This window comes from Hibiscus syriacus, unplaced genomic scaffold (genome assembly GCF_006381635.1).
Source record: "Hibiscus syriacus cultivar Baekdansim isolate YM2019G1 unplaced genomic scaffold, ASM638163v2 tig00005294_pilon, whole genome shotgun sequence".
Lineage (NCBI taxonomy): Eukaryota > Viridiplantae > Streptophyta > Magnoliopsida > Malvales > Malvaceae > Hibiscus > Hibiscus syriacus.
In genome coordinates, this window is record NW_024062052.1 from 1,232,415 (window position 1) to 1,256,631 (window position 24,217).

Consider the following 24,217-nt stretch of genomic DNA (forward strand, 5'->3'; position numbering starts at 1 on the left):
CGAAACGCGGTCAAACGTCGGTAATTTCCAGTCAAAGTAGCGACGGTTTTGTTAGCTCTATCGCCGAGAAAATCTTAAATTCACCGCTGATCGTTGCTCCGTTTACGACACCTCCCGCACCATTGTGTTCCTTGTGCCGTTCCGAGTTCACCGGTGTCAACCTTTTCCGCCGTAGACGGCGGTGCGTGAGGAGGTGGTGCATTCAAAGATTCGGTCGATTTGAAATCGAGCTCTCCGCCGTTCAAAAATTTGAACCGATCGTTGTAAGTATCTCGAAATCGCTCAAAATAATTTTTAGAATTTTTTTTGGGATTTTTAGGGCCCCGGAGGACGCCTCACGCGCCACACGCGCCGCCGCAGGGCGAGTGGCTGCTGGAAACCGGTTTAACCGGTTTTCAACCAGTTCTGACCGGTTTGACCGGTTTCAACCGGTTTGACCGGTCTGACCCGACCGACCCGACCCGACCGTTGACCCGACCCGACAGTTGACCCGACCCGACCGGACCGTTGACCGTTGACCGTTGACTGTTGACTTTCTTTGACCAAAACTTAAAATGGCTTTGACCGAGCATTAAACGACCGTTAATCTTTTCCGAGTATACCTATCCTGATAGTTTTCGACGTGCCAAATCCATTTCTGTTGTCCGTTTCATCAAATTCGAACCCGAAGGACTCCAAATTGACAGTCAAAGTAGTTGACTTTGACTTTGACCAAGAATCTGAATTTTCAAAAAGTCATACTTTATGTTTTTCGACGTCCTGATTCCGATTCCGCAATTCGTTTGGCCAAATTCAGACTCGAAATACCCCAAATTGATAGTCAAACCTGAAAAATGCTTATATACTTAAGAAGTCTAGTTTTGAACAATTAAATAGGATTTGGGACTGATAGATTATTATTGTTTGAAGGTACAAGAGACTCTCCGGATCGTTCGACAACTCGACCCAGCTCTTCTAGATCAGTTAAACCACGTGTGCCATTATTCACGCGTTCGAAAACGGTAGCAGAGCGTGGTGAAACCAGCAATCAGTAGATTTGCTATTTGAACCTATTGTCGAGGTATGTTCCCTACTTATTACTGAACTGTTTTATTGGTTTTAATATATATGGGACACCGAATTCATTGGTTATTGTTTTATGGATGCACCAATTTAATGCGACAATTTATGGAATATGGCTGCTATCTAATTTTTGTTTTGAAATGGTATATAATTACCATGTTTTTGGATTTATGGAATTTATGTCACGGTGCAATTGAATTTTGGAATTGAATTACGATGGAATAGCTCTGATCAAGCTAAATGGGCCTAATGTGACTCTTGAGGGCCCCAAGATGTTTCATTAGGTCGGCTTTCCTTTGCTGTGTGCTTTGGGTAAGCTATATGGACTTATTGACTTGGGCTTAAGGATACAAGCTTCAGAGCCTATCCTTAAGTCGGCTTTCTTTTTGCTATGTGCATAAAGTAAGCTATATGGAAAATAATTTTGAGAACTACTGATGGTGTACCAGAAAAGGGTTTAAACTATGATTTTCAAAAGTTAAACTCTTTTACGAATTTGTGAGATTACTGGACTATGATTTGTACCTATTGACATTTTATGGAAATGCTTGGACACACTGAGCCTAGCTCACCTTTTGAAAATGTTTTCCCCCTTTCAGATACTGTTGGTTAGATACCTCGGTTCGAGCACTTGGAGGATCAACATATCTCTTGAAGTAAATCAGATTGTAATGTTTTTATCTTGCAAGTTGACTTTATTTTGGTGACATGGACCTTATTTTAAATATCGGATTTTATAATGATGACTCTTTTGCTAGTACTGCTCGGTTTATTGTGATTTTGAATTTGAAGACATGTTTTAAATTAAATTATTATTTATTGGTACTATATTTTACGAGTTGGATTTTGATAGTATAATTTGTTTATAATTTCATATTATTTATAATGTGATTTTATATTGATAGAATAACTATTTCGGAAAATGTCTTTAATAATCATAATGTGATCCACTAGACTTAGTCGAAACGCATAGGCCGGGTCTAGGGGGTTACATTTATTGGTATCAGAGCTTTTGGTTTTTAACCCTCGGACTGTGTATGAGTCCACATTGAAAATACGGTTTTGAAATATTTTACAAAACGAGTTACTAAGGCCATGTCACAAAGTTATTAAGATTTTAACTATGTTTGAGACTCCAAGTGCTTATCTAACCCTAAGTTTTATCTTCTGTAGTAAACTTGAGATCCATCAAAATGAGTGCTAGACGTGGTCGTCGAACTAGCCGTGGACGAGGTCGAGTGGCTAGATTCACAGATCCGATCGATGAGATACGGGTAGATCCCCCACCTCCGATAGGTGATCATGCTCCTACGACCCCAACGGATCTGCCTCCTGCCGCTGGTATTGGCATGACTACACCGATAATAGGAGCGACCGATATTGAGTCAGAGTCTATCGAAGTTGCTTTGGATGAGAATTTTGGTAGACAATTTCTGCAGTTAATACAGGGAGCAGTCAGAGCTACTGGTGTTGTATCTGAGGTTCCTATTTCGCAGACTTTGATTGCCAATGGAGTTAGAACTTTTGGGGGACAGATAGGTAGAGCTCTTACTGAAGCTGAGGATTGGCTCCAGGATACAGAGAGACGCATGGATCAGTTGGGTTTGGACTCAACTAAGAGATATCAGGGTGTTGTGGCGATGTTAGATGGCAATGCCTACACTTGGTGGGAGTCAGTGACCAGTAGTGTTCCTACCGATCGTTTGACCTGGAATTTCTTTAAGGATCGCTTTCGGAGCCGTTTTCTGGGAGAGCGCTACTTAGCTCAGAGACGACAACAGTTTCAAGACCTGGTTCATGGAGACATGACTGTTTCTGAATATGAGATCGAGTTCCTGAAGTTGCTGAAGTATGGATTCAGTATGGTACCTACGGAGAGAGATCGATGTCGTAAATTTGCCCTTGGACTCGGATACGAGCTGCGTAGGCAAGTTGTAACCCATCAGGATGAGATATTTGATGTGTTGGTGGGCAGAGCCAAAGATGCGGAAGAGGTGGAGGTTTTAGCTTCTGGTAGAGAGCGTGTTGATCAAGATCGATCTAAAAAATTTTCAGGCCCGATGGAGTCATCAGCACAGTCCGGGAAGAGGACTCGTACTTCAGCCCCTCAGAGAAGCAATACACGTTTCAGGCCTGCAGCATCCTCACCTTTAGCTGTCAGTCGAGGCGGTTCCTCGTCGTATTATAATGGGCCCCTTTGTGAGTATTGTGGTAAACATCACTCAGGAGAGTGTCGTAAGAAGATGGGTCTTTACTATCAGTGTGGATCTAGTGGTCATTATCGGAGGGATTGTCCTCAGTTAGTTTCGTTTGAGCAGACCACTACCAAAATTCCTGTGCGTTCATAGACTACAGTACATACCCCAATTAGAGATTATAGTCAAGGAAAGACTCAAGGATCAGCGTCCAAGACAGACAGTAGAGTCCGACCTCAGCAAAATAGAGGGCCAACAGCTTCTGAGGCTAGACAGCCAGCTTTAGTTTATGCAACTAGACGTCATGATGACAGAGATGAGCCTGAGGTTATTGCATGTACATTTACTATTTATTCTACCCCATACTTTGCATTATTGGACAATGGCTCCACTCACTCCTATGTATCGAGCTCAGTATCTCGAAACCTTCAGATTCCGATCGAGAACACTGAAAATACTGTTAGTTACAAGTCCAGTAGGACAAGCGGTATTAGTGAATAAAGTATTTCGGCGTTGTCCTCTCGAGGTTCAGGGAGAATTTTTTCTCGCTGATCTTATGGAACTTCCTTTAGGGGAGTTCGATCTAATTCTTGAAATGGATTGGTTGAATAAACACAAGGTAAAGCTGGATTGAGAATACAAGCGGGCTACTCTGAAGACTTCAGATGGTCGGACTGTTGTGTTAATTGGTGAACGGCGTGGTTATCTCTCCAATATAGTTTCAGCGATGGAAATTGATCATATGATCCGGAAGGGATATGAGACCTTCATTGCTTGTATTTTGAACACCAAAGGTGCATTGTCCACGATCGAGGAGATTCGTACAGTTAGCGAGTTTCCTGATGTTTTTCCGGAGGAGTTGCCTGGGTTACCTCCTGATAGAGAGGTAGAGTTCGAGATTGAGACTTATCCGGGATCTTCACCTATTTCTATGGCACCTTATCGTATGGCTCCAAATGAACTTAAGGAGTTGAAAGTCCAATTGCAAGAATTATTCGATCGAGGATTTATCCGACATAGTACTTCACCATGGGGAGCTCCAGTTATATTCGTGAAAAAGAAGGATGGGTCGCTAAGATTATGTATTGACTATCGGAAATTGAACAAGATGACGGTCAAGAATAAATACTCATTACCCAGGATTGATGACTTATTTGATCAATTGCGAGGAGCTACTGTATTCTCTAAGATTGATCTTCGTTCGGGGTATTATTAATTGAAAGTTAAAGGATCTGATGTTGCAAAAAAAGGCCATTCGCACTAGATATGGTCATTATGAATTTTTAGTGATGCCTTTTGGTTTGACGAACGCTCCTGCAGCTTTTATGGATTTGATGAATCGGGTGTTCCGACCATATTTGGATCAATTTGTGGTGGTCTTCATTGACGATATTTTGATCTATTCTCGTACTGAGGCAGAGCATGACGAGCATTTGAAGATCGTTCTGCGGACTTTGAGAGAGCATCGTCTATATGCCAAATTAAGCAAGTATGAGTTTTGGCTTCAAGAAGTGTCATTTCTGGGGCATATTATTTCTGCGCGAGGTGTTCAGGTTGATCCCAGCAAGATAGAGGCTATTATGAATTGGAAACGACCTAAGAACGTATCTGAAATCTGCAGTTTCTTGGGCTTGGCTGGTTATTATTGACGTTTGCTGAGGGCTTCTCGATCATGATTCTCCTTTGACAAGTTGTTAAGGAAGAATGTGTTGTTTGACTGGGGCGAGGCAAACAGGAGAGCTTTGAGAAATTAAAGGCGGTTTTGACTCAAGCACCGGTGTTGATTCAACCAGAGTCCGGGAAGGATTTTACAGTGTATAGTGATGCTTCACATTCAGGACTTGGTTGTGTTTTAATGCAGGAAAGTAAGGTGGTGGCTTATGCATCCCGTCAACTGCGGCCGCATGAGAGTAACTATCTTACTCATGATTTAGAGTTGGCAGCAGTAATTTTTGTCTTGAAGATTTGGAGACACTATCTTTATGGAGAGAAGTGTTACATTTTCACAGATCATAAGAGCTTAAAGTATCTTCTGACCCAGAAGGAACTTAATTTGAGACGGCGTCGCTGGTTAGAGCTTCTAAAGGATTATGATTGCGTGATTGATTACCACCCTGGTAAAGCTAACATTGTAGCAGATGCTTTGAGTCGAAAGACGGTATCGGAGTTGAGGTCTTTAATGGCCAAGATGAATTTATATGACGATGGCACTTTGTTAGCAGAATTGCAAGTTAAGCCGACCTTGGTTGATGAGATCAAAGCTAAGCTGCCCCTTGATAGCTCCTTGCTTTCCATCTTTGAGCAAGTAGAGCAGGGGACAAACTCAGATTACGCAATTGATCAGGATGAAGTTTTATGCTTTAAAGGTAGATATTGTGTGCCTGATGATGCTGAGTTGAGGCAGACTATCCTTACTGAGGCTCATAGTAGTCCATATGCTATGCACCCGGAGGAGATAGGATGTACCGAAATTTGAGAGAGGGTATTATTGGATTGGTATGAAGAAAGACATATCTGACTTTGTGGCTAGGTGTTTGACTTGTCAGCAAGTTAAGGCAGAACATCAACATCCATCAGGTTTGTTACAGCCTATCAAGATTCCTGAATGGAAATGGAGAGTATTACTATGGATTTTGTTACTGGCTTGCCTATGACTCCTTCGAAAAAAGATTCAGTTTGGGTGATTGTTGACAGACTTACAAAGTCAGCTCACTTCATTCCTGTGCGAGTAAATTATACTTTGGATAAGCTGGCAAGATTGTATATTTCAGAGATTGTCAGATTGCATGGTGTTTCATTGTCTATTATTTCTGATCGAGATCCGAGATTTACTTCGAGATTTTGGAAGGCGTTACATACGGCTTTGGGAACAAGATTGGATTATAGTACATCCTTTCATCCACAAACTGATGGTCAATCTGAGAGAGTAATTCAGATTCTGGAGGATATGTTGCGGGGTTGCGTAATCGATTTTCATGGTAGTGGGAGAACTTTTTGCCGTTGGCTGAATTTGCTTACAATAACAGTTATCAGACCAGCATTCGTATGGCACCCTATGAAGCGCTCTATGGGCGTAAATATCGCACTCCGATCTGTTGGACTGAGTTGCGTGATAGGAAAACGTTGGGACCTGAGTTAGTGCGAGAGACGGAGGACACAGTCAGATTAATCCGTGACCGTCTGAAAGAGGCATTTCATAGGCAGAAATCTTATGCAGATCAAAGAAGGAAGGATATACAGTTTGAAGTGGGAGATCGGGTCTTTTGAAAGTTTCACCCTAGAAGAAAGTATTGAGATTCGGGCGTAAGGGTAAATTGAGTCTAAGATTTATTGGACCATTTCGTATCTTGAAGAGGGTAGGACCTGTTGCATATCAGCTTGAGTTGCCTTCTGAGCTAAGTCGTATTCATGATGTCTTTCATGTATCAATGTTGAGGAGATACCGTCCAGATCCAGGTCACATTATTCAGGTTGAAGAAGTAGAGATGAGACCTGATTTGTCATATGAAGAGGAGCCCATTCATATCTTGGAGAGAGATGAACGAGTTCTTCGGAATAGACGAATTCCAATGGTCAAAGTTCAGTGGAGTAATCGAGACCCCTCAGAAGCTACTTGGGAGACATTGGAGTCAATGGAGGCTCAGTTTCCTCAACTATTCTCATAAGGTAAATTTCGAAGACGAAATTTCTTGTAGAGGGGGAGAATTGTAACAACCCGATTTTCAAAATAATATTTAATTGAAATTGGAGGGTTTAATTGTGAAAAATTGGCGAAAATTTGGGACTGAATTGAAAGATTTTAAAACTTAGAGCTTGTTTTAAAGTTAAAAAAAATTCAGGGACCAAGCCCTGAATTTATCCTTGGAGTGTCGGCAGGCAATTGTTATATGCGTGATTTCTGTTTTGAAAAAAAGAAATCAATTTCACAAATCCTTCCTCACGCACACAACTTCCAAACTCGATTCCGACTCCGTCCGAATTCCGATCGTTGTTTTGAAACCACCGTTGTGTTCATCATCGAGCGAGGAACAAACCCTTCAAATTAATTGAAGCGAAACGCGACCAAACATCGGGAATTTCCAGTCAAAGTAGCGACGGTTTTGTTAGCTCTATCGCCGAGAAAATCTTAAATTCACCGTTGATCGTTGCTCCGTTTACGACACCTCCCGCACCATTGTGTTCCTTGTGCCGTTCCGAGTTCACCGGTGTCAACCTTGTCCGCCGTAGACGGCGGCGCGTGAGGAGGTGGTGCAGTCAAAGATTCGGCCGATTTGAAATCGAGCTCTCCGCCGTTCAAAAATTTGAACCGATCGTTGTAAGTATCTCGAAATCGCTCAAAATAATTTTTAGAAATTTTTTCAGGATTTTTAGGGCCCCGGAGGACGCCTCACGCGCCACACGCGCCGCCGTAGGGCGAGTGGCTGCTGGAAACCGGTTTAACCGGTTTTCAACCATTTCTGACCGGTTTGACCGGTTTCAACCGGTTCGAACCGGTTTGACCGGTCTGAACCGGTTTGACCGGTCCGACCTGACCGTTGACCCGACCCGACCCGACCGGACCGATGACCGTTGACTTTCTTTGACCAAAACTTAAAATGGCTTTGACCGAGCATTAAACGACCGTTAATCTTTTACGAGTATACCTATCCTGATAGTTTTCGACGTGCCAAATCCGTTTCCGCTGTCTGTTTCGTCAAATTCAAACCCGAAGGACTCCAAATCGACGGTCAAAGTAGTTGACTTTGACTTTGACCAAGAATCTGAATTTTCGAAAAGTCATACTTTATGTTTTTCGACGTCCTGATTCCGATTCCGCAATTCGTTTGGCCAAATTCAGACTCGAAATACCCCAAATTGATAGTCAAACCCAAAAAATGCTTATATACTTAAGAAGTCTAGTTTGAACAATTAAATAGGATTTGGGACTGATAGATTATTATTGTTTGAAGGTACAAGAGACTCTCCGGATCGTTCGACAACTCGACCGAGCTCTTCTAGATCAGTTAAACCACGTGTGCCATTATTCACGCGTTCGAAAACGGTAGCAGAGCGTGGTGAAACCAGCAATCAGTAGATTTGCTATTTGAACCTATTGTCGAGGTGTGTTCCCTACTTATTATTGAACTGTTTTATTGGTTTTAATATATGGTACACCAAATTCATTGGTTATTGTTTTATGGATGCACCAATTTAATGTGACAATTTATGGAATATGGCTGCTATCTAATTTTTGTTTTGAAATGGTATATGATTACCATGTTTTTGGATTTATGGAATTTATGTCACGGTGCAATTGAATTTTGGAATTGAATTACGATGGAATAGCTCTGATCAAGCTAAATGAGCCTAATGTGACTCTTGAGGGCCCCAAGATGTTTCATTAGGTCGGCTTTCCTTTGCTGTGTGCTTTGGGTAACCTATATGGACTTATTGACTTGGGCTTAAAGATACAAGCTTCAGAGCCTATTCTTAAGTCGGCTTTCTTTTTGATTTGTGCATAAAGTAAGCTATATGGAAAATAATTTTGAGAACTACTGATGGTGTACCAGAAAAGGGTTTAAACTATGATTTTCAAAACTTAAACTCTTTTACGAATTTGTGAGATTACTGGACTATGATTTGTACCTATTGACATTTTATGGAAATGTTGGGATACACTGAGCCTAGCTCACCTTTTGAAAATGTTTTCCCCCTTTCAGATACTGTTGGTTAGATACCTCGGTTCGAGCACTTGGAGGATCAACATATCTCTTGAAGTAAATCAGATTGTAATATTTTTATCTTGCAAGTTGACTTTATTTTGGTGACATGGACCTTATTTTAAATATCGGATTTTATAATGATGACTCTTTTGCTAGTACTGCTCGGTTTATTGTGATTTTGAATTTGAAGACATGTTTTAAATTAAATTATTATTTATTGATACTATATTTACGAGTTGGATTTTGATAGTATAATTTGTTTATAATTTCATGTTATTTATAATGTGATTTTATATTGATAGAATAACGATTTCGGAAAATATCTTTAATAATCATAATGTGATCCACTAGACTTAGTCGAAACGCATAGGTCGGGTCTAGGGGGTTACAAAACCGGTTTTTTTCAAACTGGTATTTTATCTGGATTGAGACTGCACAAAGAATTTTCGCAATGTAAAACACACCACATAGCATGATAGCAGCAAGAAACTATATAAATAAAATTAAGATTGATACGTTACAGGGCTCAAACATTGTAAAGAAGATTACCGAGCATTTCTGGGAGTGGGAAACTGCAGCAAACATCACAATTCAGTAAGAAGATATGAGACTGCACAAAGAAAAGCAAGGATTTACCTGACAGGAACTCTTAGCTCGGTAGAGATTGATGAGACATACAATGCAAACTCACGCTCCTCATAGAAACCGACTAGATAGATCTGGGCTAGATTCGGAATCTACAACAGAGATGTTAATCTTAATAATTACCGGAACTATAAATAAAAAGTCTATATTTTATGTTCTCTTAATATATAGATCAAGCATTATACCCTTTTACAAGCAGAAATTGGGTGATGAACCATAGGTTGTCCAGCCAAAGGAAACAAAGGCTTTGCAACGTTCAATGACAAGGGACGAAACCGAGTGCCTGCAATATGAGAAGTTCCAACAAAATCCTAAGCTATTACATGTTAAACCTTCATATTGGATGGAAATGTTAAATACAAATGAAAAAAAAAGCATTTCAATTTCAATAATTTGAAATTGTGAACACAAATGAAAAAACAAGGACAGAAACACATCAGCCATTGGAAACAAACTCCATATCCAATCCAAATAACCCGAACGGAATTATAAACAAGCAACCCAGAACATTCAAGATCGAAAATTTTCAGCATAAGAACTTAATCACAGCATAATTTTTCAAAGAACAAGGTCATACCTTTAGTGGGTCCACCCACCATGATCACAGCAACAACTTTCTCGTCTGAGCTCCCCATCTTCAAATCAACAAAAACCCAGATCTCCAATAACAACAATTCCCGAACAAAGTATTATATAACAAAAATAAGACGACCCTTTGCTAAAAAAAACAAACAAAATGAATTCACATCCAACACACGACCCAGATGAGCAAATTCGACGAAAATTCAGTTCATTCGCTACCGACCAAATAAGATCGAAGCGGCAGTGACTAAAATGTCTGAAAGTGCTGAAGTAGAAAGAAAGAAATGTTGAGAGATAAAGAACGTAAAACAAAGGAAGCGGCTTTCTTGAATATCCAGTAAAGTGTGCAGAGAATCGGATAAACGAGTAGAAATTGGGATATCCGAGGATGAGGCAGAACACTACTCGCTTACGATAAATCAAAACACAAAGGAAAGGAGAGCAAACCCCAATATAGCAAAATGAAAACAAAAATTAGAATCTAACAATTTCCTCACATAAAGAAAAGAAAGTGAAAGGGAGCAAATTCGATAGCCTTTTCGACCCACAGTATACGTTCCGCTCTTGAAAATATAGTACTTATCTTCTTCTTCCTATTTCTTCAGCTGCCCAAATGGAATAGGGTTCAGTCTTGAAAATAATGCAACGCAAAAATGAAGCAATAGTTGCAGCGGGAAGGGTTGGAGCGAAAGGGTTTGGCCGAAAATAAAGGAGGGAGCGTTTGGCCGGGTAGAAGCGGGAGAAAATGGGAAAATGGCTATTTTGGCGCTTCAATTTCATTCCTATCAAATCTATATTAATAAACTATTTATAATTAATATTAAAATAATTATATAATATAAATAATATTAATATTAACTTATATTAATATAATATATTTAATAATTTATAATTAATATTAATATAATATATAGTCTATAAAATTAATATTAATATAAAATATAGTCTATAAAATTAATATTAATATAAACTATATGTTATAAATGATATTATATTAATATAAATTATAATTAAGATAATTAACATTAATATAAACTATATAGTACATTAATATAAACTATAGTTCATATAGTTTATATATATAGTTCATATGTAAACTATAGTTCATATATATAGTATATAAATATAAACTATAGTTTATATAAATAGTATATAAATATAAATTATAGTATGTAGATTATATAAATATAAATATAAATTGTATAGTTTATATATAACTCATATATAATTTATATATAAACTATGTAGTTTCTATATAGTTCAATAGTTCATATATAAACTATATAGTATTATAGTTTATTCATGGTATATATAGTTTACATAATATATATAAAACTATATAGTTCATATGTAAATTATACTATATAGTATATATAGTTTATATAATATATAGTATATAATATAAACTATAGTATATATAGGTCATATGTAAATTATATAGTATATAAATATAAAATATAGTATATATATATATAGTATATAAATATAAACTATAGTTTATATAAATAGTATATATTTATAAATTATAGTATGTAGTTTATATAAATATAAATATACACCCTAAACTCTAATACTTAAACCCTAATATTTAAACCCTAAACCATATAGTTCATATATAGGTTCTATATAAATAGTATATATTTATAAATTATATTATGTAGTTTATATAAATATAAATTATACTATGTAGGTTCTATATAGTTCAATAGTTCATATATAAACTATATAGTATTATAGTTTATACATGATATATATAGACTATAGTTTATACATAATATATATATAAACTATATAGTTTATATATAATACATACTTTATATAACTATATAGTTTATATTACATATATATTAGTTGTTTTTATTTTTTTCTCAACTTTTAAAATGAATGCAATTTAGTCTATTTTACAATATTTTTCATATTTGATCCCTTTTGTGTTGTTTAATTTATTAAAGATTTTTTTGTAATTTCATATTTTTTCAATTTAGTCCTCCACATTTTATTTGCATATGAAATTGACCCATACTTATTACTTATTTCTATTTATTAATTGGCCCATAACTTTTTAAATGGGTATAATTTAGTACATTTTTGTATTAATTTCAACCTCAAAATTTAAAATTATTTCAATTTGATCCCTTTTGTGTTGTTTAGTTTATTTAAATTTTTATTTGTTATTTTATATTTTTTCAATTTAGTCCTCCAAAATTATTTGCATCTGAAATTGACCCATACTTATTACTTATTTCTGTTTTAAAATTGGCCCATAACTTTTTAAATGGATATAATTTAGTACTTTTTTGTATTAATTTCAACATCACAATTTAAAATTATTTTGATTTGATCCCTCATCAATGTGTGTTGTTTAATTAATTTAAATTTTTATTTGTAATTTCATATTTGTTCAATTTAGTCCTCTAAATTTTATTTGCATATGAAATTGATCCATGCTTTTTACTTAATTATATTTTTTTAATTGGCTCATAACTTTTTAAATGGGTATAATTTAGTACTTTTTTTGTATTAATTTCAATATCACAATTTAAAATTATTTCGATTTGATCCCTCATCAATGTGTGTTGTTTAATTTATTTAAATTTTTATTTGTAATTTCATATTTGTTCAATTTAATTCTTAAATTTGTATTTTTCATAAAATTGAACCATGATTATTTATATTCTTAGTGATTTACTCTAAATCATATACAATTACAAATTACAATTTAACGTTCGTGAAAGACGAAAATAATTAATCAAAAAATAAAAATTAACCCGATTTGAACTCAATCCGTATCTGATAGAGATCCGACCTGAATTTTATCTGCCAATGATGTGATCCGATCTGAACGATATCCGCCTGATGTCTATCCGAACCTGAATTAGCCTGGTCTTTATCTGCTTTGGACTTGAACTGTTTTGACCTGAACTGGAAACGATCCGAACTGAAAATGACATGACCTGAACCCGATCTGGATCTGGTGTCAAATTTACCTGACTTGACCTGTATCCGATTTTACCTGACCTGCCAAGATTCGACTGAAACCTTAACGATTACCCGATTTTACAACCCTACATCCATGGATGAGTGATTTAAACTAGCATTTTCAAAGGTTAGATTGTAATTTGTAAATTACAAATAAAATACTAATTTGTAACTTTAAGACTATGAAGTATATTTTCATCGAAATAAATATTATATAATCTTTTTACCTTAATAAAAAATAAGTGTTTAAACTATACCTTAAGTTAATTTTATGTGCTTAAAGAATTCTTCATTAAAAATATGTGCCTAATATTTTATCCGTTACACTTTTAGGTGCCTATATTTTATTCGTTATACTTTTAGGTACCTACGCAGTAACGACTATAAAAAAACTATTAAGTGACATGTGTCATTATTATATTTTAGCTTAATGTAAAAATAAGTGTCTTAACTATACCCTAAGTTAACTTTTGGTGTCTAAAGAATTTTTCGCTAATAGTATGTGTCTAACGTTTTCGACATTACACTTTTAGATGCCTAAGTTGTAACAACTGTTAGATTCGACCGTTATTTGACACATGTTTCGTTTATATATGTACTTTTTTAAGAAAAAAATTATCACCTGCACAGAAACTTTTCCCCTCCCCTGGTGCATTTAAAACCCCTTCATTGACCTTATAAATTCATAAAGTTAACTTATTGGGATTAGGGTTAGATATTGAGTATTAGGTTTAGATATTTAAGTTTGGATTTATAGATTTAAGGGGACTGACGATAACAAGAGAGATGATCAATAGTAGAATTTCAACGATAGATGAGTGACTGTTTGACGACGATGAAGGCAATCAATGATGACTGACGATAGTTGGTAATGGGGGTAGAAATGAGAGATTTTAGGGTTGTAAGTTCTTTTTTATAATTTTAGAAAAAATTATTTTTTTAAAAATTAATAATATTATCAAGTTCTTTTAGAAAAATAAAATTTTAAAAAATATATAAACATGACACATGTTTATAACTATTTTTTAATGATTATTAGTGTAGACATTTAAAATTGTAATGTCGAAAATGTTATGCACATATTATAACAAAAAATTATTTAGACACTAAAAGTTAACTTAAAATATAGTTTGAGTATTTATTTTTGCATTGAGCCAAAATATAAATATGACACATATCACTTAACGTTATTTTTAACGATTATTACGACGTAAACACCTAAAAGTATATAAAAAACATTAAGCATCTAAAAATATAACGTCAAAAACATTAAATACCTATTTTTAACAAAAAAAAAAAGTTCTTGAAATATCTGAAATTAACTTAATATATAATATTTACACTTATTTTGGACAAAAGAGGTTGAATAATACAATAAAAAAATTCTTTATATAATATAATATAGTATAAAAAAATTCTATTTAAAGTGATTGCTACAATGACCCCGTCAGCGAGGAAGCTCTTATTTTGCATCAAGCCTTTATCTTTCGGTGTTCAAAAACCAAAACTAGCGGTAAGTAGTCATCAAATAAAAGCAATGACAAGAGATAGAAATGAAAGCATCAAAGTTTGAATGTAGAGGGTTTTTTGAAATGACAGATGAACCCTTGTCGTGTCTATCAAAGAAAGTTTATGTTTCTCAGCAAATTACAAACTTTTCGAGGAGGTTTCGGTACTTTTCTAAACCTCCTTGCATTAAATAACTTATGAAGGTGTTGGGGGCCACAGGGATATACCTAGGGAGATCTTTTTGCTTATATTTATAACTTATCGTTTGCTTAAACAATGGGAGATTGAGGTTTATATAATATATATGAGAAGGGTATATTACATAAATAATCTATTAATTATAAGATATTTTATTGAATTTTTTATCTATTGAAAGTTATAAAATGATTTTTAACTATAAGATGTTATTTTTTTAATTATGTGACTATTAAAAGTTATAAAATAGTCATCTAACTATTCATATATTCTAAACTCATTATTTTTCGTTAAAAAATAATGGTCGTTTGAGTTTGAAGTTAATATGTTCATTGGGATATGATAAAATATAATATCAGAACTGTTTGAGTTATATTTTGTAGATTGAGTCTTTGTTTGTATTATATCGTTGAGCAAGTGTTTGAAACATTATATCGTCAAATAAGTGCTTGAAAACAATGACGGTGCTAGTAGACATAATTAAAATATGATTTTATCATATCTCAGTCAATATATTAACGTCTAGCTAAAACAATCGTCAATTTATATAATTAGAAAAAGAAGAATTTAAAATATATGAATAATAAGATGATAATTTATAATTTTTAATAGTCGGGAGACGAAGGTAAATAACATCCTATGATAAAACACACAAAATATTGTAGGAGTAGCATTTACAACTAGTCTGTTTTCTTATAGGACTTTCTCTCTCTCCAATTATTTAAACTTTTCTTTCTCGAACATCAAACTCTTTTATAAAATAAAACGATGTCTAGTTTGATTCTGAGCTTAAGCATAAACCATAACTCTCCTTATTGAGCGAACACTTAATGAACCAGTTTGTACCTTGTGTTTAGTACTCCTAATAAGTAACCCAATGCTCCATTTCTTGAGTCCAGAGTTTGTTTAGGTTTGGTGGGTGGTTTCTCGACATGGATTATGGGGTGGTGGGTTTGGAGGGGTTTGTGGGTTCAGAGGCCATTACCTCCCTTGCCTCGGATCCTCAGACAAAGTCTAAACCGTACGGAACTGGGTTCCTCAAGCAAGACAGATCCGGCAATAATGAAGATGCGTGGTGGAGGAGTTCAAAACTGGCCAAACTTGATGAATCCTCTTCGGCTTCCGAGGCAATGCTGCTCCACCACAGGAATACTTTATTCAGATCTAATGCCACCTCTATCTTCTCCGATGGACACCAACAGCAACGAATGCTGAGCTTCTCTGCTCCTAAGTCCGAAGCTCTTCAAGTGGACGGGAGCTACTTTCACCTCACATCGCCTGCTTATACTATAAATACAGGTATATATATGTGTGTGTCTGTCAAGGTTCTAACATGGTTGTCATTCAATATCATTTGAGGAAATATGAACTTTTTGTTTGTTTGTAAAAATGGGTCTTTTCGTGGAAATCTATGAACCTAAAACTTTGGTTTTAAAGTCTTGTCAATGCACAGGGATGTTTTCCATATTTCCTCCCCTTAAAAAGTATCATTCCTGTTTTAGGAGTGAAACACTTTTGGTAATGCTATAAGACAATAGATCCATGATTCTTGTAGCCTCCTTAAATGTTGCAGACAAGATTTGGTTTCTGGTTTACTGCACACTCCTCTTTGTTTAACACTCTTTCCCCTCCTTCTACAATAGATTAGAGAACTGCAAACCCCTTTTTTTCTTTATTTTCCACTATGCTACTTTGGAAGCCTTCAAATTTTAGGCTTCACGCCTTCAATTTTCTTTTCCTCCTTTTAACCTCATCTGTTTTTTCTTCTTGGATTTGGGTGTTCAGGCTACAATACCGGAGGATTCAATGGTGCAAACATGCATGGGATCTTAGGAGGAGAAAGAGGACCATTCACTCCATCTCAATGGATGGAACTTGGACACCAAGCTTTGATCTACAAATACATAAATTCAAATGTGCCTATACCGTCTAATCTTCTGATTCCTATAAGAAAAGCCCTTGATTCTGCTGATTTTTCTAGCTTATCCGGTGGATCCCTAAGACCAAATACGTGTAAGTTGTCTCTTCTTGGACAAACTAGCAAAACTCACTTTTTATAAAAAAATGTTCATATAAACTTTCATGGTTGATGCAAAAGTTGCAGCGAACAGTGTTCTAACTTTGTTTATGGAAACATTTGCTGCACTTTACTTTCTATTATTCTGCCGAGTACTGATAATGAGTAATGCTCTAATTTTCCTATCTTATCTTATCGGCTAACAAGTAGGGTTTCTGAATGCAAAAAATAATATGTCAAGCTAAGTGAGACAATGCACTAAACAGGTCTAACTTGACTTGCTTCATAGTCTGTTTCAAACAAAAGCATCACCGTCATGGCACTTAAATTTTCAACTTTAGCACATTGCCACTTTGTTTTCGGCCCAACAAGCGACAAGACAACTTTTTCCTGTCATTTTAAAGTAAATTAACAATGTTTTTATAAAGGTAAAAAACTAAAAATTCACCAATAAAGCAGAAAGTTAAAGATTTGTACACACAAAGATATCTGACAGGAAAGGGCTATGGGATGCATGCTTAGAGTTAGGGTAGAATCCGTCTTAAAACTTTTGTCCGATTTGTTTTTGAAGTTAGAATTTGGATGTTTCAATTTTTTTTTATGTTTTGACAGTGAGATGGGGAGCTATCCATCTTGGATTCTCAAACAACACTGATCCTGAACCAGGACGGTGTCGTAGAACAGATGGAAAGAAATGGCGGTGCTCGAGAGATGTGGTTGCCGACCAGAAGTATTGCGAGCGGCATATGAATAGGGGCCGCCATCGTTCAAGAAAGCCTGTGGAAAGCAAATCAGGCCATTCTGCTGCAGCCACTGCCACCACTACCTCCAAGTTGATGCCTGCTGTCTCATCCTCTTCAGCATCAGTGGTAGTGTCAGTCAGTGGCAGCAGCGAGTCCAATAGCCTTACCGTTGCTCAGCAGCAGTTCAAGAATTTGCAGGCAATGGCAGTTCCAGTTAACAGGTGGTAGAATTAACTTCCCACCATTTATTCCATGTTTGTAACCTGCATTATAGATAATCTGCTCATTTGTTACTTTATACCGCTTTCCTTTATAAAGGATGATTTGTAGAATTTACTTATCTACTGAATTCCTTTGAATCTCACAGTTGCCAGTCTTATTTGTACTGTTTAAGTAAAAGTCGGCTGTGAATTGTACTTTCGGTTAGCCATTGATGGATTCTAATTCTATTGGTTAATGTTGTTGTTGCAGGTTGCTTGTGAACAAAGAAACTTTGGGTGGAATATTACATGAAAGTGCACCAGGGCTCTCCATGATATCCCCCAACATCAATCTAAAATTCAAAGAAAACCCTTTCTTGATTCCGAAGCAGCAATCGATCTCGTATGAAGAGAACTCGAGAAATGAGTTCGGAGTTGTTTCCTCTGACTCATTCCTTACCCCTTCCCATAAGGACTCTTCCTTGATTAACTGCAGAAATTTGGGTTCTCAAGACCTTACTCGTCAAGCAACTGAACTGCAGCATTCCCTTCATGAATTCATGGATGATTGGCCTAAATGCCAGTCCGATCATTCAGCCATTTCTTGGCCTGAAGTTGATGTTAAATCAGACATGACTCAACTTTCCATATCAATACCAACGGCTGCCTCAGATTTCATGTCCTCAACTTCCTCTCCTAATGAAAAATTGTCCCCATCGCCTCTCAGATTATCACGTGAATTCGAACTTGTACACATGGGACTAGGTGTAGGCTGTGTTATTAATGAATCAAACCAGAGGCAAGCAAGTTGTATACCCATCTCTTGGGAGAATTCCATGGGTGGTCCCCTTGGTGAGGTATTGCACAGCAACAACTCATCAGCACTTAACCTTATGACAGAAGACGGGTGGGGATAATAGTTCTAGGCACAGATCATCTCCCACTGGAGTCTTGACGAAGACTACCTTTGCTTCTCTTTCTAACAGCAGTGCCGGAAGCAGTCCAAGAGCAGAGAATAACAAGACTCATGAAGACGCTAGCCTTTGCAATGACCTCGGTTCAACCGTCGTTCATTCTTCTCTTTGCCTGCGTTGTAAACCCCTGGAGTCAATTAGTTACAAAACTCGAGTTATTATGTTAATCCTGGGCAAAGGAAGTTTGTCTAAAATTTTGATTTTCAGCAATATTATATTGCACATGTATCGGAGTTTGATGAGTAGTGGCGGTTTGTTGGTAAGTATGGCGGTGGATAAGTTGTTTGTAATGTGGATGTACGAGGAAATGCAGTCTAATATAAGGTTAAGGAAAGATATAATTAAAAATATTAATTTGTTTAAATATTTTTGGTGAAATGCTATCTAAAATATTAATTTTGTAACTGAAAATGTTAAAAAATTAATATATTAGGTAACAAAATTAATATTTTAGATAGTGTTTTACTAAAAATATTTAAAAAATATTAACATATATTATTGTATATTTTTTTTAGTTTTATATTAAAATGTCGTACATTAGAACTACTAGTTGTAATAGTCTGTACAAGGTTACAGTTTCAATATAAACTGAATTCCACTATTCTGAACTACGAAGTATGGTACCAGCCATTATTGTGTCTAGGAAAAAAGAACCCATATCCAGGGATATCTTTCCTTGAAAATTGAAACTGTTAAAAGTGATGGGTCAGACTTTGCGGAAACAGTCATATGTTACTTTCACAGTTTCCTTTATGTTTAAGAGTCCAACCAACTTTGAACCAGCCTGGTCCCTGGATGGATGTGAACATTGGCCGATAGGCTTATTTCACTTGCCACTTCTATGTCCCAATTACCTATCCAACACTGTTCTGCAAAAGATAAGACCCCAAGCAATAATCATTATAATTGCTTGGATTTGGATAGTAGTGTTAGATACAAGTTTGATACGTATGCTCAGTTTTTTTTTTCCTTGAGTTTTTCACGTGTTTAAAGGATCCTTGGAGGGCTTGCATTTTTATGGAATATGTTGTTCTTTCTGCAGAATGGTCATATCAGTTTTCCATTAGAGTCCATTAAGCTATATTTCTCCAATCTCAATGGTTTATTTCAAAGATACAAAATTTGACAAACTCCAAAACCTAACCAGTTATACTCTTTATAGACTCACTGAATTCAAGTATCTACTCTGTCTCACATCATAGCAGCATAAATACTGATGTGAAAACGATCAAGACATGAGAATTTGCTCCTCTGATAGAAGAGACATGAAGCATGCAGAATCCTTTTGTGAATGAATGGTACAAATTTTTTATTAATTTCCTTTGCAATCCATAGGTTTTAACCAAGGAAATAAAGACCAATGAGTCGGGCAAAAGATTCTGGAAGGAAATCCTGTTATCATTTTTCATGCATCCATACACAAACCAGAGCCATTGCTCTTGTTCTCTGCTTAATTTGGCATCAAATTGTCATTAATAGAATTTCACGTTAGCTTCAATAATGCTAGTACTGAATATACAAAGCAAGCACCCACGTTCACGGATGGACCAAGGAGGTGCTAACCTTGATAATTTCAAATTCCCATATAGATTATGTACTTTCTTTATATTTTCTATTGATGATCTAATTTTACTACCTCTAAAATTTTATAATTTTATACCCTAAATATCTAATATAATTTCCTAAATTCACACATTTAACATAGAATCATGTGTCCGTCCCCGTATATGATCACCTAAGATGATGTAAATAATGATATACATGAATTGAAAGACTGCTCACCAATTCCCCTTCCAAATACTATGTGTGCTCTGCAGTCTGCTCAATGCTCATATTTTTGTAGGTGTCGGTAGGGCTGTAAATAAGACGAGACAGACCGCGAGCTACTCGAGATCGACTTGATCAAGGCTCGATAAATACTCGGATCGAATGAATTTGACTCGAGCTCGAGCTCGACTCGAGTTCTTAACGAGCCGAAACGAGCTACTCGATATTCGACTCGAAAAGCTCGTGAGCAACTCGAAAAAAATGTCATATTATAATTTTAAATTTTTTAAAATTACAATATTAAAAATATATTATTGATAATTATAAAATTTTAAAAATATATTAAAAATTCTATAATACAACTACCCTCAAATTTTAATTTTTTTAATTAATTAGTCCAAATTCAATTGTTACATTATATATTACTAAAAGAAAAATAAAAGCTCATTTAATTAAACAAATGTTAGATTACACGTATTTGGTTGATTTTTTTCTTTCTTTTTTAACTTTTTACTGCATAAATACTTGACAATGTAGAAAAATAAAATAAAAAATAATAAAAAGCAGCCTAACAATAGAAAAATTGAAAATAGTTAAAAATTATTTTTGAATAAATATTCTTATATTTATTTTAAATTAATAAAAATTATTTATCTAATGAAAAATATTTAATATATTTCTAATGATAATATTTTTAATAACTAATTTTTTAAATTGTTGTTATAATTTGAGGTTTCGGGTTCAAATATCATAAATGTCAAGGGTTTGAGCATGTAATATCAAGATACTATATTGTACTTACCTCATAAATCGGTACCAAGTCGATTAATTAATGTATTTATAATGAACCCTAAACCTAAACATAAAACCCTAAACCCTAAATACTAAACCCTAAACCTAATTATATGATAGGGGTTAAGTTATGCACATGAAGGTAATATACAAATTATGCAAAATGATGTTATGTGACTCCTAAATAAATCATTCGCATACTTATACATAAACATATTAACATGCAAAATAAATATACACAACTTGCTGATTGATACATGATTTTATCATATCTTTATGATGACTATCGACACCGTCATTGCTTTCAAGCACTGACTCACCAACATAATATTTCAAGAACTAACTCGACGACATAATGTAAACAGAGATTTGATGTACAAATACAACTACAACGATGAGATCATATTTTATCATACCTTAGTTAACAGGTTAGCATCAATATCATACAATCACCATCGGTGTCAAAACATTCGTATTTTACTCTTCTTTATTCTCATAGGAATATTTTCTATGAAATTCACTCAAAATCGATGAAAATCCATTCAAAATTTTGATATACTAATATTTCGATCTATTCTAACGATTGTCCAACAATACTAATTTTGAAATATGTTATTTGTATTTTCGAAATAATACTTCTTATTCTTCAAATTTTCAAATAGAAAACTTCAAATCCCTGAAATTTAAGAAAGTCACCAATCCTCATGTCTCCAGCAGACAAGCTGCCGCTGATTTAGAAGATTTACGAGTGTACATAAGAAACAGGGTCCTGACTCGTTCAGAGTCGGTCACATTCTGAAACAAATATATCTTATATATCTGGTGTGCACAACCAATTTACAAAAAGGTAACCAAAGGCTTATCCAGATTTGGATGAAATCAAAACTTCCCTCAACATAGAACAACACTTAACCTTATTCTTCAGATACTCTGGATTTGTAGAGAGGGCCTGAACCAAAGCACTTCTATCCTGTCAAAGGGAGTAACAATGAAATATGAGCATTTAGCATGAAGGGCATTTGCTAAAACATGTTTACGAAACCAATAATTATTATGACATATTGATGAGACAGTTTTGCTAGTTCATACGTATATACACCTCTGCTATTTCGTTGGTCAATGAAGCATCTGCTATTTCGTTGGTCAATGAAGCATCCCAATCATCCAAAACCAGTATAATATAATATATTACTAGGTGAAGCGCAGATAAGTCGAACAATTCACAAACCACGCACATCAGACAAGTTTGAAACTAGCCAACTGAAGCATGCAGGCCTTGGGTCAGATATATAAACAGCACATACAGATTCATGTCAGTAGTTACACGAATTGAAAGCAAACTTTGCAGTAATTTATCTTAGTGAAACTTAAAAAGAAATTACCACAATGATAATGTACATAAATCAGATTGTCAACCAATATGCAGACAAAATGCAAAGGGTAGTGAACAGGAATTTTACTTTTGTTGCTATATGCAAACAAGTAGAGATGGCATACCTTTACCCAAAGTGCTGAACAATCAAAATTAGTTAGAAACCAATGGTAAGGTCATGTGAAATTGTTTCACTCAGCAACTCTGGTGAAAGTGCATAGTTGGTAGAAGAGTTTGCCTTTTGCAGCCTACAATTCTCAGGATGGATTCCTGCTATCTGCCATTGAATGGTAAATATGTGATTCGATTAGCTCAAACAGACAACATGAGTATTTACTACAGTGGCTAAATAATATACATAGATCAAGTAATCGTACACCATTTGAACATCATCAGATTCTCATTAATCTCACATAAAGGAGTAAAGAAATAAAACTAGAGATGGACCCTAATTCACATGGATACCTGGCAGGCTTTTTGCAAGGAAGAATGTGTTTGATCGGATGCATAAACTACAAGCTTTTCAAGCGCATCTTTTCCAACCACCCTCAAAACATTGTCACGGGCAGCCAATAATACAACTAGAACAGCTTCACTTGCCGTGCCCTGAATCACTCTGCCACCTTGTCCTGCGACACAGTTACTGATCTCATTCCATAAACTTTAGAGATATTTTACACTTTCATTCTTGTGGTGCTAGAAAGAATTCAATGAAAATGCCTCGACCCAAAATTGCATTCTATATCAGAATTTTTTAAATAAAAGAAATCCCAAGTCCTTGCCTGCTGAAAGGAAATCTTCAGGTAGCTTAAGCATCTTAGCAAGCCAATCCAAAACAATCATTTCGAGCTCAGTTGCAGCAGGAGATGTAATCCAACTGAAACCAACAATATTGATACCAGTACTAAGCATTTCTCCCAAAAATCCAGCAACACTGCTATTGGAAGGATAGTATGCAAAATAATTTGGGCTCTGCCAGTGAGTAACCTCTGGCAATATATTTGCCTGAATGTCTGCAATCAGAAGAATATTTATTCATGAAAAAGAATACAATGCAATAACTAGAGTATTTATTTAGGGGAACCAGGATTTATTAACTCAGAGCTGTCGAGTTTCGGGAGAGAAGAAGAGGAGGAAGAAGAAGATGCACAGTATACGATATTTAGCTTGAAAGATAAAATGCCTTTCCTTCAGATGCTCCAAAGCGTTGAACTTGAGTTGGTCATGTGAGTTGATATCCCACATCGGTGGTTCTTGGGGAATAAGGGGTAAAGTCGAGTGTATAAAAGGGGACGGGTTTCAACAAATGAAAATTAACCCCACCTCGAGCTTGAATCGAGCTCAAATTTGAGCTTCAATCGAGCTCGAGTCTCGAGCTTCAATCGAGCTCGAGTCTCGAGCTTCAATCGAGCTCCTGAAATTTTTTGAGTTCGAGCCTTTTCGAGTTCGAGTTGAGTTTTAATAATATATTTCGAGTTCGAGC

At 35.5% G+C, this 24,217-nt stretch overlaps 2 protein-coding genes and 1 pseudogene across 3 annotated transcripts; 1 reads left to right on the top strand and 2 right to left on the bottom strand.

Annotated features, from left to right (window-relative positions):
• Nucleotides 1–9,585: 9,585 nt before the first annotated feature.
• On the bottom strand, nt 9,586–10,563 carry LOC120199043 (mannose-1-phosphate guanyltransferase alpha-like). 2 transcript variants are annotated; one of them, XM_039200252.1, is made up of 4 exons: nt 10,457–10,563; nt 10,182–10,247; nt 9,790–9,887; nt 9,586–9,696 (listed from the first exon to the last, which is right to left on the bottom strand). In XM_039200252.1, the coding sequence occupies exons 2-4, from the start codon at nt 10,237–10,239 to the stop codon at nt 9,592–9,594; spliced, it is 261 nt and encodes an 86-aa protein (XP_039056183.1). In that variant the 5' UTR covers nt 10,240–10,247; nt 10,457–10,563; the 3' UTR covers nt 9,586–9,591. The 2 variants fall into 2 exon arrangements, with proteins under 2 accessions (XP_039056183.1, XP_039056184.1); XM_039200253.1 differs by lacking the exon at nt 10,457–10,563 and adding an exon at nt 10,317–10,405 and having other exon boundaries at nt 10,182–10,239.
• Nucleotides 10,564–15,571: 5,008 nt separating this feature from the next.
• LOC120199034 lies at nt 15,572–19,622 on the top strand (annotated as a pseudogene).
• A 2,439-nt stretch (nt 19,623–22,061) lies between these two features.
• LOC120199035 (phenylacetaldehyde synthase-like) lies at nt 22,062–23,979 on the bottom strand. The gene is made up of 5 exons (XM_039200247.1): nt 23,892–23,979; nt 23,517–23,747; nt 23,200–23,363; nt 22,860–23,011; nt 22,062–22,332 (listed from the first exon to the last, which is right to left on the bottom strand). Exons 1-4 carry the CDS (start codon nt 23,977–23,979, stop codon nt 22,892–22,894), a joined length of 603 nt encoding a protein of 200 aa, XP_039056178.1. The 3' UTR covers nt 22,062–22,332; nt 22,860–22,891.
• Between the last annotated feature and the right edge of the window lie 238 nt (nt 23,980–24,217).

What these genes read in the sequence shown, in the direction of transcription:
- LOC120199043 (XM_039200252.1), bottom strand. Translation starts at nt 10,239, where the DNA reads ATGGGGAGCTCAGACGAGAAAGTTGTTGCTGTGATCATGGTGGGTGGA. An exon ending in GGTGGGTGGACCCACTAAAG is followed by an intron (nt 9,888 to 10,181) that starts GTATGACCTTGT and finishes CTCATATTGCAG; the next exon opens with GCACTCGGTTTCGTCCCTTG. An exon ending in CAATTTCTGCTTGTAAAAGG is followed by an intron (nt 9,697 to 9,789) that starts GTATAATGCTTG and finishes TCTCTGTTGTAG; the next exon opens with ATTCCGAATCTAGCCCAGAT.
- LOC120199035 (XM_039200247.1), bottom strand. Translation starts at nt 23,979, where the DNA reads ATGTGGGATATCAACTCACATGACCAACTCAAGTTCAACGCTTTGGAG. An exon ending in TATCTTTCAAGCTAAATATC is followed by an intron (nt 23,748 to 23,891) that starts GTATACTGTGCA and finishes TTCTGATTGCAG; the next exon opens with ACATTCAGGCAAATATATTG. An exon ending in CCTTGCAAAAAGCCTGCCAG is followed by an intron (nt 23,012 to 23,199) that starts GTATCCATGTGA and finishes ATTCAATGGCAG; the next exon opens with ATAGCAGGAATCCATCCTGA.